The sequence below is a fragment of the Oncorhynchus clarkii genome, chromosome 17 (genome assembly GCF_045791955.1).
Source record: "Oncorhynchus clarkii lewisi isolate Uvic-CL-2024 chromosome 17, UVic_Ocla_1.0, whole genome shotgun sequence".
In the NCBI taxonomy this organism is placed as follows: Eukaryota; Metazoa; Chordata; class Actinopteri; order Salmoniformes; family Salmonidae; genus Oncorhynchus; species Oncorhynchus clarkii.
Window position 1 is genome coordinate 64340409 of NC_092163.1, and position 13619 is coordinate 64354027.

At 41.3% G+C, this 13619-nt stretch overlaps 2 protein-coding genes across 4 annotated transcripts; both read left to right on the top strand.

Annotated features, from left to right (window-relative positions):
* Nucleotides 1–344: 344 nt before the first annotated feature.
* On the top strand, nucleotides 345–5595 carry LOC139371255 (activity-dependent neuroprotector homeobox a). Of its 3 annotated transcripts, none has more exons than XM_071111513.1 (4): nucleotides 345–710; nucleotides 1857–1973; nucleotides 2190–2282; nucleotides 2699–5595. In XM_071111513.1, exons 2-4 carry the CDS (start codon nucleotides 1866–1868, stop codon nucleotides 4895–4897), a joined length of 2400 nt encoding a protein of 799 aa, XP_070967614.1. In that variant the 5' UTR covers nucleotides 345–710; nucleotides 1857–1865; the 3' UTR covers nucleotides 4898–5595. The 3 variants fall into 3 exon arrangements, with proteins under 3 accessions (XP_070967614.1, XP_070967615.1, XP_070967613.1); XM_071111514.1 differs by having other exon boundaries at nucleotides 355–1664; XM_071111512.1 differs by having other exon boundaries at nucleotides 364–451.
* A 4651-nt stretch (nucleotides 5596–10246) lies between these two features.
* Nucleotides 10247–13134, top strand: LOC139371256 (bcl-2-like protein 1). Its single transcript, XM_071111515.1, has 3 exons — nucleotides 10247–10388; nucleotides 11102–11771; nucleotides 12027–13134. Exons 2-3 carry the CDS (start codon nucleotides 11256–11258, stop codon nucleotides 12168–12170), a joined length of 660 nt encoding a protein of 219 aa, XP_070967616.1. The 5' UTR covers nucleotides 10247–10388; nucleotides 11102–11255; the 3' UTR covers nucleotides 12171–13134.
* The last annotated feature ends 485 nt before the right edge of the window (nucleotides 13135–13619 follow it).

The window sequence follows — 13619 nt, forward strand, 5'->3', positions numbered from 1 at the left end:
CCTATTCATGATGGTGGCTACAGTTGCTAACCTAGAGAAAAATTGGCCAAACTAATTAAAACTATATCACAGGGTCAGGGTGTATTAGCCTAGTCAAATACTTTTTATAACTAGCTCATTGTTCTGTCTGTGGCCTAGTCTTCTATGGGCCCACATGTCGTGGAATAGATGGGTGGGTCCAGTCAAAAATATATGATGCTTTTGGACCACTTTCCTTGATTTTACACCCAAGAAACATAGGTGTGACTTTTGAAACAATTAGATACTCAGTACTAAGGGAAGCACATATCTCAGAAAAAAAATATTGTAGATTTAAAAGTTATCTCCCCAAAAATTCACTTCCGTCTTTTCCTCCTCGCCATTTTGGATTGACTTGGCTCGGGTTAGTTGGGAACGTTCAAGAGAAGTGCTGATGATTGTCGGATTCAATTGTAACAGTCCAATTGGCCATGTATGTTGTAAAATATGCATTAGAAATCCACCCAACATACTGTGGCTATTAGCAATTAATTTAACGTATATTGCAGATGGCAGAGATTTTTCTAACTAGCTAAACCGCACCACCGGCTTGGCGAGGACGAACAACAACCGCATCATTGAGTTGGATTCATTTGTTAGCCAACGAGCTACCGTTTCTTGTTAGCTAGCATTTATCTCAGCAAACATTTGGGCAGCCAGTTTTTGTGTGGTTGGGTTCGGAGACATACCAGGTAAGATTGGTTAGAGTTGAGGCGCAGCATTTTGTATAACTAGTTATGGCGGCAAGTTAACTAGCGAACAAACATGCCTGGCTATCATCGGCTAGCTAGTTGTTCGGCTAGACGTTGGCTAGCTACTGCATGCTAGCCAGTTCGCCTTCTGCTAAACTGACGCTAGCTAACAAATAAGGTATCTAACAAGCATCCCTTGTGTATTTTCTTTACCTCACTTCATAATGATTGCTAACATTAGACATTATAACGTTAGTTAGATAACCAACCTTTGAAAAAGGATTTGTAACTAACCATCATATCTAAGTGATGTTAGCTAGCTAAATTCGCTAACGCGTTAGGCCCATATTCGCTTTTTAGTCTTAATTTAAGGTTAGTCATAAGGTTAGCACTGTGGTTAGGTTTAAAATCACTTAAAGATAAATTGCAGAAATTATGATTTTGTGGCTATGGTAAGTAGTGACGGCCGCATAGCTACATAAGGACGTTTCAGCTGTACAGGAAACCAATAGATGAGAAGAATGTTGTCCCAAAACTGAAGTCCCATCATGTCTGTGCCAATCAATGCTGTTTGTGATTTAGCTATGATCTTCGAATGCAAATAATCTTAACGTTATTGCCAAGTACCTCAACTCCATGATGATTTCATACACGGAGTTGAATGTAGACTATCGTTTTTTATTAACTTACAACGCATTCGAGTCTCTATGCAGTCGATACGTCAAACATTACAATGTTTGTCCTCTATTACGTGCATTTCTTTGTTTGCTGAAATGCATACTTTTTAACAAGACGTTAATGAAGTAGCTACAACCAGCTCTAAGATGCCAAGTCAGCACGAATGCGCATGTGCCAATTAAATCTCAACATGGTAACGGTTGTATTTGATTAATGTTTTATTAAAACGTTTCAACAAACAAACGTTCGCAACATCCGAGGATAAACTGGTACAAGGTAAGGGTTTAAGAATACTTTTTTTGTATTGACTTCATAGCAAGTCAGTGGTTCGTTTAAAAAAACCTAGTCTGAGATCAACCCTGGATAAAATCATCATGGAGTTGAGGTACTTGGCTAGCTTTGGGTATGAGCAGGCCATATGGGTTTGACATGAGTAGTAATAGAATTCTCTGTCACTTATTCTCGCAGTCTGGAAAGATGTATCAGCTCCCTGTGAACAACCTCACTAGGATACGAAGAGCAAGAAAACAGGTGAAGGCGGCACTTTGTGACATTGGGCTGGAGTACTGTAAGGAGCAAGCGGAGGTGAGAGAAAATAAAACAAGTCATAGCTTTTACCTATCACTAAGGTTTTAGTGTTGTGTGTGTGCCTAACGTAAGAGTTTCACTCATATTTTTATAGTCATTTGTGCTTCTGAAAAAATTATGGTGGTAGAAATGAATAGGCATATAATCTAATTTGACAAGTTCCAGCATACAGTACTGTGATTTCTGATCAGAATAATTGTCCCTCTCACATAGGACCTCAAGGAATTTTGCCCAGATGAGAACTATGTGAAGAATACTCTCTGTCTGGAACTTTGTTCATGGGATCCGACATTCTCAAAAACACAGGTAAATGACTCACACTAGAAAAGGGACAAGATAATTATGGGGGCGGCAGGGTAGCCTAGTGATTAGAGCGTTTGAATAGTAACCAGAAGGTTACAAGTTCAAATCCCCGAGCTGACAAGGTACAAATCTGTCGTTCTGCCCCTGAACAGGCAGGTAACCCACTGTTCCTATGCCGTCATTGAAAATAAGAATTTTTTCTTAACTGACTTTCCTAGTTAAATAAAGGTAAAATAAATGTAAAACAATTCTGGGGCTTGTAATGATTATAGTGCTACTTTGTTTGTCACAATCATAAATACAACTAGTTTTGGATAAAGGAGTAACCATTTCAGTTTTGTAAATGTTGTGATTACAAAGTTTGAAAAATTAAACAACGTTATTAAACTCGCCTGTATATTCTTTTGTTTTTTTTACAGGAGTACCGGTCAAAGCCTTTCTGCTGCACAGAGTGCAACTTCTCTTCCAAGTACTACTCGGGCTACAAAAACCACTTCCGAAATGTCCACAGGCACAACTTTGAGAACCGCATCCTGCTCAACTGCCCTTACTGCACCTTCACTGCGAGCAAGAAGACAATGGAAACGCATGTCAAGGTCTTCCACATATCTAGTGTGGCACGTCAGGGTCTAGGGGGCTACCAGGGGGCTGCTGTGGGGGCAAATAACAAGGTGGAGAAGGCAATGTACTATTGCAAGAAGTGTAACTTCCGGGACCCTCTGTACAATGTTGTGCGAAGGCACATCTACAGGGAGCACTTCCAGCATGTGGTCTCACCCTATGTTGCCATGGTCTCAGAAACATCAGTCAAAAATGGAGCCAATGCTGTCAACGGCAACAACATCCTCTGTAAGCGCTGTCAGTTCTCCACCCGTAGTTATGAGGCGCTAGTGCAGCATGTCATTGAATATCATGAGCGCATTGGCTCTCAGGTGACAACCATGATTGGACATGCTAATGTTGTGGTGTCCAGACCGCAAAGCTATGCGATGGCCCAGAAGGGTTCTGTGATGACTGGGGGTCGTACCCTGACGTCTGAACAGGTTAGCCATATGGTAGGGGTCCATCTAAAGCAGGGACCTACTGGACTAAAGAATGTGACATGTCAGTCCTCTATTGCTGGCCAGCGTTTGACCATTCCTGGCAATGGTGGTTTGGGAGAAGGTGCTAATGCTAGTCTTACATCCCAAACACAGAAGTGGAAAATGTGCACGGTCTGCAATGAGCTCTTCCCTGAAAACCTGTACAGTGCTCATTTTGAGAAGGCACACAGGGCTAAGAAGGTATGGGCAATTGCCAAGTATATCATGAAGATCCACAACTTCACCAGTAAGTGTTTGCTTTGCAACCGATATCTGCCCAGTGACACATTGCTTAACCACATGCTGATTCATGGGCTCACCTGCCCACAGTGTCATGCCAGCTTCAATAATGTGGAGAAAATGCTAGATCATGTGGGGCAGGCTCATCCAGATGACTTTGTTGGTCCTCCAGCCGCCTCCCCGCTTACTTTCGACCTCACGATTGGGCAGGCTAAGAACAAAATCATACAGCTTATTGTTATAACCTATAACATGAAGGAACCTGTAGCTGCTCAGGAGCAGTCTATGGCTTCCCATGCCCAGAACAGCTTCCACACTCAAGTGAAGAGTATGCCTTCAAAGATGCCAGTGAATAAGAAAGACATGCTTGCCAGAAGTCAAGCCACTGTATCTGGCAGCAATGAGGTTGGCAAGACCTTATGTCCACTATGTTTTACCATCCTCAAGGGTCCTATATCTGATGCCTTGTCACAGCATCTGAGAGAACGACACCAAGTGCTTCAGACAATGCACCCTGTGGAGAAGAAGATGACATACAAGTGCATCCACTGTTTGGGCGTCTATACTAGCAACATGGTGGCCTCCACGATCACTCTGCACCTTGTGCAGTGCCGAGCTGTGGGAAGGGCCCAGAAGGGCCTGGGACCAAAGTCTGCCTTGACACTCAACTCCTCTGGTGCAGGGTTCTTAAAGCGTCAGCTACCCTCCCAACCCATGTCTGGCTCCAAGAGGATGAAGATAAAAAATGATGTTGTATATTCCCCCATGAATATGGACAAGCCAGGGGAGGCTGTGGATCTAGTGTTGGACCCTAGGAACTATGAGCACAAGACTTATGAAGCACGCAAAGCCTTCCTCACGACCTATTTCAATCGTTGCCCCTATTTAACTTCACAGGAAGAAGAGAAGCTGTCTGCAAGCCTGTGGCTCTGGAAGTCTGACATTGCCAGTCACTTCGCTAATCGACGGAGGTCATGTGAGGGAGACTGTGAGACCAGGAAATTGAAAGTGTTACTTGGCTTTGACATGCAGGCACTCAAGGGACTGAAGCATGACATGGACTTTGAGGAGAAAACCAAGCTCCCCATCACGTCAGTGGAGAAGGCCTTTAAGTCTAGGCCGGCACTTAACACAGACCAAAGAAAGCAATGCGAGACCATTAACTGTACCCTCAAGCTAAGTACTTACACAGAACCCATATCTATTGACTCGTCTGATAGTGAGTCAGAACCAGAGGACTGTTCCATTGAGAATGGGCAAGTTGACACACCAAAATCTGTGGATGTCACGTCTTAAGGAAAATCAAACCTGCCAGAAGAGAACTCTCCAAGCATTGAGGGACCTAAAATAGAGATGGGCCCTTATCAAGATGGTTGATCAAAAACCTGAATCACCTTCTGTTAGTTTACTACAGACTCTAGGCCTAAATAAGGTGCCTTGGGTTGGTAAGATGATGCATCAAAATGAGAGCAGCCTAAAAGACCTGCGGTACAGGGGAAGCATGAGGGTTTGGTGCAGGTAATCCTTACACTGCAGTTCTTCAGTTATAGGAAAGTCGGGGAAGGTAGGGGAGACTGACAGGACAAATTAAGACTTCATAAAGTCAGTGGGATGCTCAGTTTAAGTAAAGAATAATTACTCATTCATAAATTAGGAACTACACAAGTATAGAAAATAGCTGTTAAAATGTCTGGCTCCAGATAAAGGTATGCTGAAATGGTGCAAAAGAAAATGTATGGTGTCTGTAGCTAATATTGGTGGGAACATTGTACATATTTAGTAGGCCTACATTAGATTATGCATACATTTAGACTGTCAGTTTTAAGTAAAATTCAAAAACTTTCACTTCTTATAGGCATATGGATTGTCCTCCCATATGATGTATTATTGTCATTTCAATTTTAGAGATAGCAGGGTAACATGTATACATACCTATGTTCACTTTTGTTTAAACAAAGAAATTGGTTTAATAAAGCTTTTTCAAAGAACCTTCATTTGACTAACACTATATAATGTTTTTGTGCCCCTCCATTATACAAATATACTCCATTGTAATAAAAAATATATATATACAGTACCTAGGGTTGCAAAGGGTCGGAAACTTTCCGGGAAATTTTCTTAAATTCATCAAGGTTAGCTTATAACAGTGAACCTTTTTTTTGTGGGATACACAAGGAAATTTGAGATCTTGTGGCATATTTTGGTTAAACTAACCTCAATTCAATGGAATTGCAACCCTCTGCATGCACAGTGCACTCTTCCATCACATGTACAGCTGATTCTCAAGATCTTGCATGCTAATGAGATGCTATTGAGCCCACACTACTACACTGTCTGAGCAAAGGACTACTTGCTTTCTGGTAAGTTTTGATTACAATAATGGGTGGGGTGAATATATTTTGTATGACATTACATTATTTTTTTGTTAATAGTAAATGGTAGCTTACAGCAAAGTGTGTTTTAAAGCATTTCTAACTTGTTAATTTCTGCAAATCAGTTTTTGCTACCATGTGGATTCGGACTTGCTTGAGCCTGCTAACTGAGTGTTAATTAACCTCTTTCCATACATGTTTCATTTGAAATCATTTATCTTACAAAGGAGTTTAACTGCTTAACTATTTATCTGTACAAGGAATTATATATATTGTTTTACTCATTTCCCCCCCCCCCCCCCTAATCTGTACAGGAAAATGCCACGGGCACTATCTGATGTGTGGAGACATTTCACTGCAGCTAATGTAGAAGGAAAAGTTGTGTACATTTGCCAATACTGTGCCAAATCATATGTGAAGAATGCATATGTGAGATGCAGAATCATCTGGCCAAGTGCATAAAGTTTCCTCAGTGCTCACAACAAGCAACCTCTGACAAAAGTCCCTCTACTTCTATTCAAGGTGAAAATGATGAATCGGACACCTTATCGATAGCAACAGCTCATGGTCCTCCTGGAATCCAGTTTTTTTTTACTCAATGGAGCAATGTAATCAGAGAAATGCTGATGAATGTCTTGCTCGAGCTGTGTATGCAACTGGTTCACCTCTGCTCACAGGCCATGTGTATTGGAAGAGATTTCTGAATGTTCTTCGCCCAGCATACACCCCTCCAACCAGGCATGCTTTATCTACTAATTTGCTGGGTGCAGAGTTCAAGTGAAGGTCAAGCAAATCATAGAGAAAGCAGACTGTATTGCAATCATCTCTGATGGGTGGTCGAATGTCTGTGGGAAAGGAATAATTAACTACATCAACTCCACCCCTCAACCAGTATTCTACAAGAGCACAGACACAAGGGACAACAGACACACCGGTCTCCACATTGCAGATGAGCTGAAGTCCGTCATCAATGACCTTGGACCAAAGAAGGTATTTGCACTGGTGACAGACAATGCTGCGAACATGAAGGCTGCTTGGTCTAAAGTGGAGGAGTCCTACCTTCACATCACACCTATTGGCTGTGCTGCTCATGTCCTTGAGCAGATTCAATACATCATGGCACTGAAAACAATGGATACATTCTACAAGCGAGCCAAGGAAATGGTTAGGTATGTGAAGGGTCAAGTTATAGCAGCAATTTATTTACTTCACTGAGTAAAGTGCGAAGAATAAGAGCACGACATTAAAGCTGCCCAGCAACATCTGTTGGGGTGCTGTTGTCATCATGTTTGACAGTCCTGGAGGGGAAGGAGTCTCCAAGAAATGGCCATATCACAGTCTGCCGATATGGACAGCTTCATCAAGAGGATCCTCCTGGATGATGTATTTTGGGAGAGTGGTAAGCAGAGTGAAACTCCTGAAACCTATAGCAGTAGCCATTGCATGGATTGAGGGAGACCATGCCATCCTGTCTGATTTTCAGACTCTGCTTGCAGATGTAAGAGAAGAAATCCGTACTACCCTGCCCACTTCACTGTTGCTCCAAGCAGAGGAAACTGCAGTTCTGAAATGCATCAAAAAGCATGAAGACCTCTGCCTGAAGCCCATACAGAGTACATGTTGGACCCCAAGTATGCTGGCAAGAGCATCCTGTCTGGTGCAGAGATCAATCAGGCCTATGGTGTCATCACTACCGTGTCTCGCCACCTTGGTCTGGCTAAGGGCAAGGTTCTTGGCAGTATGGCGAAGTACACTTCCAAGCAAGGGCTTTGGGATGGATATGCAATATGGCAGTCGTGCCAACATATCTCATCAGCCACCTGGTGGAAGGGACTTTGTGAATCTGAGGCTCTTTCCCCTGTTGCCTCCACCATCCTCCAAATCCCACCATGAGCTGCCTCAGAGTGCAACTGGTCCTTGTTTTGGAACACACACACTAAGGCACGCAACAGGCTGACCAATACAAGGGTTGAAAAATTGGTTGCCATCTGGGCAAATTTTAGGCTTTTTGGGCCTGACAATGAGCCATCCTCAAGGTTGGAAAGTGACAATGAAGATGAGGCCTCTGATGTTCAAGAGGTGGACATTGAGTAGGTCGAGGGGGAAGACATGGAAGCCTGAGAGGAAGACAACCAAAGCTTTACTTTCTAGGCTTTCATTTTACAGATGTATGTTAAATGTTTTTTGGGAGATGCGATGGATCATTGGGGATGATTCAATATTCCCTTTATTTTGTTCAGTGAAATCATCCTATGTGGAGAGTCAACTCATTTAATTAAAGTTCAATTCGTAACTAATTATTTTATTTATTTTGGAAGGATTTAATAATTTGCAATTGTCTACTTATAATAAGGTAAAAGGTTTATGTTTCTGCCTCCATATAATATGGTAAATTTATCCAATGCAAAAATAATCTACATTTAAATTGTATTAATATTAATTTGCATAGATTCCTGTTAATTCCAATGGAAAGTTTCCATCTCTGAATATTTCCCAAAATGTGCAACACTAACAGTACCAGTCAGAAGTTTGGGCACAACTACTCATTCAATAGTTTTAATTTGTACTATTTTCTACATTGTAGAATAATAGTGAATACATCAAAACTATGAAAAAACACATGATTCCATGTAGTAACCAAAAAAGTGAGAAATCAAAATATATTTAAGATTCAAAGTAGCCACCCTTTGCCTTGATGAGAGCTTTGCATTCTCTCAACCAGCTTCATGAGGTAGTCACCTAGAATGCATTTCAATTAACAGGTGTGCCTTGTTAAAAGGTAGTTTGTGGAATTTCTTTCCTTGCTGCGTTTGAGCCAAATAGTTGTGTTATGACGAGGTAGTGGTGGTATACAGAAGTTAGCCATATTTATGTCGAGAACAAATAAGCAAAGGGAAATTACAGTCCATTACCTTATTAACACGTGAAGGTCAGTCAATATGGAAAATGTCAAGAACTTTGAAAGTTTCTTCAAGTGCTGTCCCAAAAACCATCAAGCGCTATGATGAAACTGCCTCTCTTGAGGACCAACACAGGAAAGACCCAGAATTACCTCTGCTGCAGAGGATGATTTTGTTAGTTACCAGCATCAGAAATTGCAGCCCAAATAAATACATCAGTGTTCAAATAACAGACACATCTCGGGCATCAAATTCATGGTCGAATTGCTGCAAAGAAACCACTTCTAAAGGACACCAATAATAAGAAGAGACTTGCTTGGTTCAAGAAACACGAGCAATGGATATTGGACCGGTGGAAATCTGTCCTTTGGTCTGAGTCCAAATTTTTTATTTTTACTTCCAGCTTCTGTGTTTTTGTGAGACGCAGAGTAGGTGAACGGATGATCTCTGCATGTGTGGTTTCCACCGTGAAGCATGGAGGAGGAGGTGTGATGTGTGGGGGTGCTTTGCTGGTGACACTGATTTATTTAGAAATCAAGGCACACTTAACTATCTTGGCTACTGCAGCGATATGCCATCCCATCTGGTTGTGCTTTTTGGGACTATCATTTGTTTTTCAACAGGACAATGACCCAAAACACACCTGCAGGCTGTGTAAGGGCTATTTGACAAAGGAGAGTGATGGAGTGCTTCATCAGAAGACCTGGCCTCCACAATCTCCCGACCTCAACCCAATTGAGATGGTTTGGGATGAATTGGACCGAAAAGTGAAGGAAAAGCAGCCAACAAGTGCTCCGCATATGTGGGAACTCCTTCAAGACTGTTGGAAAAGCATTCCTGGTGAAGCTGGTTGACAGAATGACAAGAGTGCAAAACTGTCAAGGCAAAGAGTGGCTACTTTGAAGAATCTAAAATATATTTTGATTTGTTTAACACTGGTTACTACATGATTCCATAGTTTTGATGTCTTCAATATTATTATATAATGTAGAAAATATGTGTCCAAACTTTTGACTGGTGCTGTCAAGTCAGTTAAGAACTCACTCTTAGTTACAATGACGCCTACCCCAGCCAAACCTCGGCCAATTGTGCGCAGCCCTATGGGACTCCCAATCACAACCTGATGTGATACAGCCTGGATTTGAACTAGGGACCCCTCTTGCACTGAGATGCAGTGCATTAGACGCTGCACCACTCTCTATACTAGAGATTATACTCCAAAATCTTTGGGGGAACACGTTGACATAAATATCTGAACACACGGATAATCTGCCCGCGATAATTTGAACACGATTTCAACTTCCGGTGTGTCTTTGATTGGTGATTAATTTTGTTAGAAGGCGGAACATCCGATCTACGTGACAAAACTGGCCAATGGCATTATTGGCCTTCTCTCCGCTCCAATTCGCTTGAAATATGTCGTTATTTTAAATGCTTTTATGCACAAAAATGGAATTTACCTTTTAAAAAATCGATACTTGTTTATTGAACGGTACTTGAGTCTTATTTGCAATTGTAAGTATGACAGACCATGATATTTTAAAAAGATTGGTTTAGAAATATTGCTATGGAGATGGGAAGCTTGTATAGTGAGTGTAAAAGCAGCTGTCATGTGTAGCTAGGTAGCGGCGATGCTAATTTGGTAGTTACGTATACATACATACATACATACATACATTTGACTTATTTTATGAATACCGTATTAGGAAATTTCTGCTTGTTTGTCACTTGTACCCTAGGTGATATTAACTTGATCTCAATACGTTTGTTTTTGATCTTTGAAATCCATGTATATGGCAGTAGCGCAGCATTAACGCAAATACATTTTGACAATTTGGTATGCACTCTTGTCAAACGTTATATAATGTAAAATAGTAGCTATATTAGTTGGTTCGTTGTATATAGCCAAATAAGTGCATTGTTCGGTGGAAATGATTAACATGATGGTTATAGCTTTAGATAGCCAAGACCGATAGCTTGCTAACGTTACCTGACATCAAAGCGGCGCCCCAATGGTATGGCGTAATAAGTTTCATACAGTTATGTGTCAAAAAAAGAAAAAAGAAACATCTACCATACCCAACAGACCTGGGTTTAGCAGTGCAGTATTTCAAGGTGATTGTGATGCTGCTGGGGCAGAGTTCCATTCTTAATAACAATGAACAATAGAATCCAGTGTTTTCATGTTTTCTGCACCAGAGAATTTGTGAGTGTTTTTTTTCTTCCAGGGTATGATAACTTGTTGCAGCCCAGAGGAAACTGCCAGACAGCAAGCCTTTATTCCAGACATCTCAGTTAGTGTGAGGTATGGCAGAAGAGCCCTGGGAATCCAAATAGAGTGAAAAGTCAATGGCTAAAGAGGGTGCATAGAAGGTGGAAAATATGTCTTACAGTAACAGGGAACTGGTGGTGTTTTTTATAAGCTATAGACTGTCCCAGAGGAATTATTCATGTTGTCAATTGGGGCTGGAGGGTGCAAGTGGACGGACTGACGGAGATGAGGCCATTGCAAATGGGTCTGTGGGGAACTACCGGAACAGCAGAAGCAATTTGGCGAAGCCCTCATCTCCACAGGGGGGCATGGAGCCAGTGAAAGCAGCACTACGGGACTCAGTGGATGAGTTTGAGCTACGCTACACCCGGGCCTTCAGTGACCTCTCCTCCCAGCTCCACATCACCCCTGCCACAGCCTACCACAGCTTTGAGAGTGTGATGGACGAAGTGTTCAGGGACGGGGTCAACTGGGGTCGCGTGGTGGGTCTGTTTGCTTTCGGCGGGGCCTTGTGTGTTGAGTGTGTTGAGAAGGATATGAGCCCACTGGTGGCGCGCATCGCAGATTGGATGACCACCTACCTGGACAACCATATCCAGCCCTGGATCCAGAGCCAAGGCGGATGGGTAGGTTGGAGCTGATACTTTACTCTGCACATTATACATCCTTGTTATGGGATTTAGTAATACATTCTCATTGTCAACACTATTGTGTGTGTGCGCGTGCGTGCGCATCCTTTGCTGCACCCACTCTGAGAAATAGAGAATACCATGATAGACTACACTAAAGGGTGAAGCTACAGAGAAGTACTCTGGCAAACAGCTGGGCTGCTAACACATAGTTCACTGTATTAATCTTCCTCTGTCTCTGTTCCTTGAAAGGACCGTTTTGCAGAGATCTTTGGCAGAGATGCTGCTGCAGACGTTCGACGGTCCCAGGAGAGCATAATTAAATGGCTGCTAGTTGGGGTGATTCTGCTTTCAGGAGTGCTGGTCGGCACTCTCATCATGAAGAAACGCCAATGAAGTGGTGTAATATGAGCCACATCTAGTTTACCCCCAGCACATATAAACGCAAAATCAACAAAAATATAACTTTTATAGTTTGTTTACATAAGCACAGTCTGCTTGTGCACTGACAGAAACCTTATGATTAGCCATGGCTATAACAGTTTTTGGGCAATGAATATGTAGCTTGGTGAGCTGTCTCACAACTCACCTCTCCTGTCCTGCACTCTGTAACATTTGGTTTTACATTTGAAAAGTAATATGTAAAATAACATTTTATGACATTATTTTCTTACTTTTATCATTATTGGTTTTATTTTTTTAAAACTTGGATAGAGGGTGTTGCATTTGAGACTGGAGGTGCTTTAAATGGACCTAAAGCTATGCGTGAATGGGAAAACTACAGCTGGTGTGGTAGGACATAGGAGATTGTTTATGTATTTTTAGGTTTGTGTGTTACCCTTTATAGGGTTTTTTATTTTTAGGTTTGTGTGTTACCCTAGTACCAACTAAATACATTCTTTCCAAATTGACATTTGACCAATTACATTGAAGATTTTAGAATATTGTTTTTTTATTTTGTGTTAAAGGCCCAATGCTGCTGTTTTTATCTTCATATGTAATCATTTTGGTGCAACAATTAAGTACCTTACTGTGATTGCTTTCAATGAAAATTGTTTTGTTTTTTAATTTATTTTTTACTCCCTTAGCAAGGGAATTTCAGCTAGGACTCTGGTTGTGGTCTTAGTAGGGAGTTGTAACAGCTCTCGCAAAATGGGCATTATCATCATTTTCACAGTATTCTACCAACCTCTTAGTGAAAATATATATAAAACATAGTAATATCATGTTTTTTACTGCATTGGGCCTTTAACTGAAACCTTAGTTTCAATGTGACAATTTCTTTAAAATGTTCCGTTCTTTCCTTGCTGTACTGGAGTTTCAGGCATGCACTAAATAATAAAACACATTTATGTTTTAAGTGGGGGTTTTCTATGTGATTCACAGACAACATTTCAACACAGATAGTGAGAACATAGAGAAAGTAATGAATTCAGATTTGTCCATGCTGCATTCTCATAATATGCCTTTAGGGGGTGCATGTTCTCAACAAATACAATTTCTGAAGCGACTATTTTTCAGCCTCAAAACATGTGAAACATGTCAGGAATACCTTGTCCTGTTTCCCAGAGAAAGTGTTGCTCTGAAAAGTCTACCTCTAATATACTGCCAATATCACATTGTCTCTCGGAGCTCCTCGCTAGTAGAGTTTGGAAATGATCTACAGTACTGATGGCAGTGAAACATCCAACTTGGTTTGGAATCATGGTCCTTCTACCCTTGCACAATTAAAAGAAGACATCACAATCCCTTTTAATTTAATATTTGAATGTATATAATTGTAAACACCGATGATGTGTAATACGAGCCACATCTAGTTTACCTCCAGCACATAAACGCTAAATC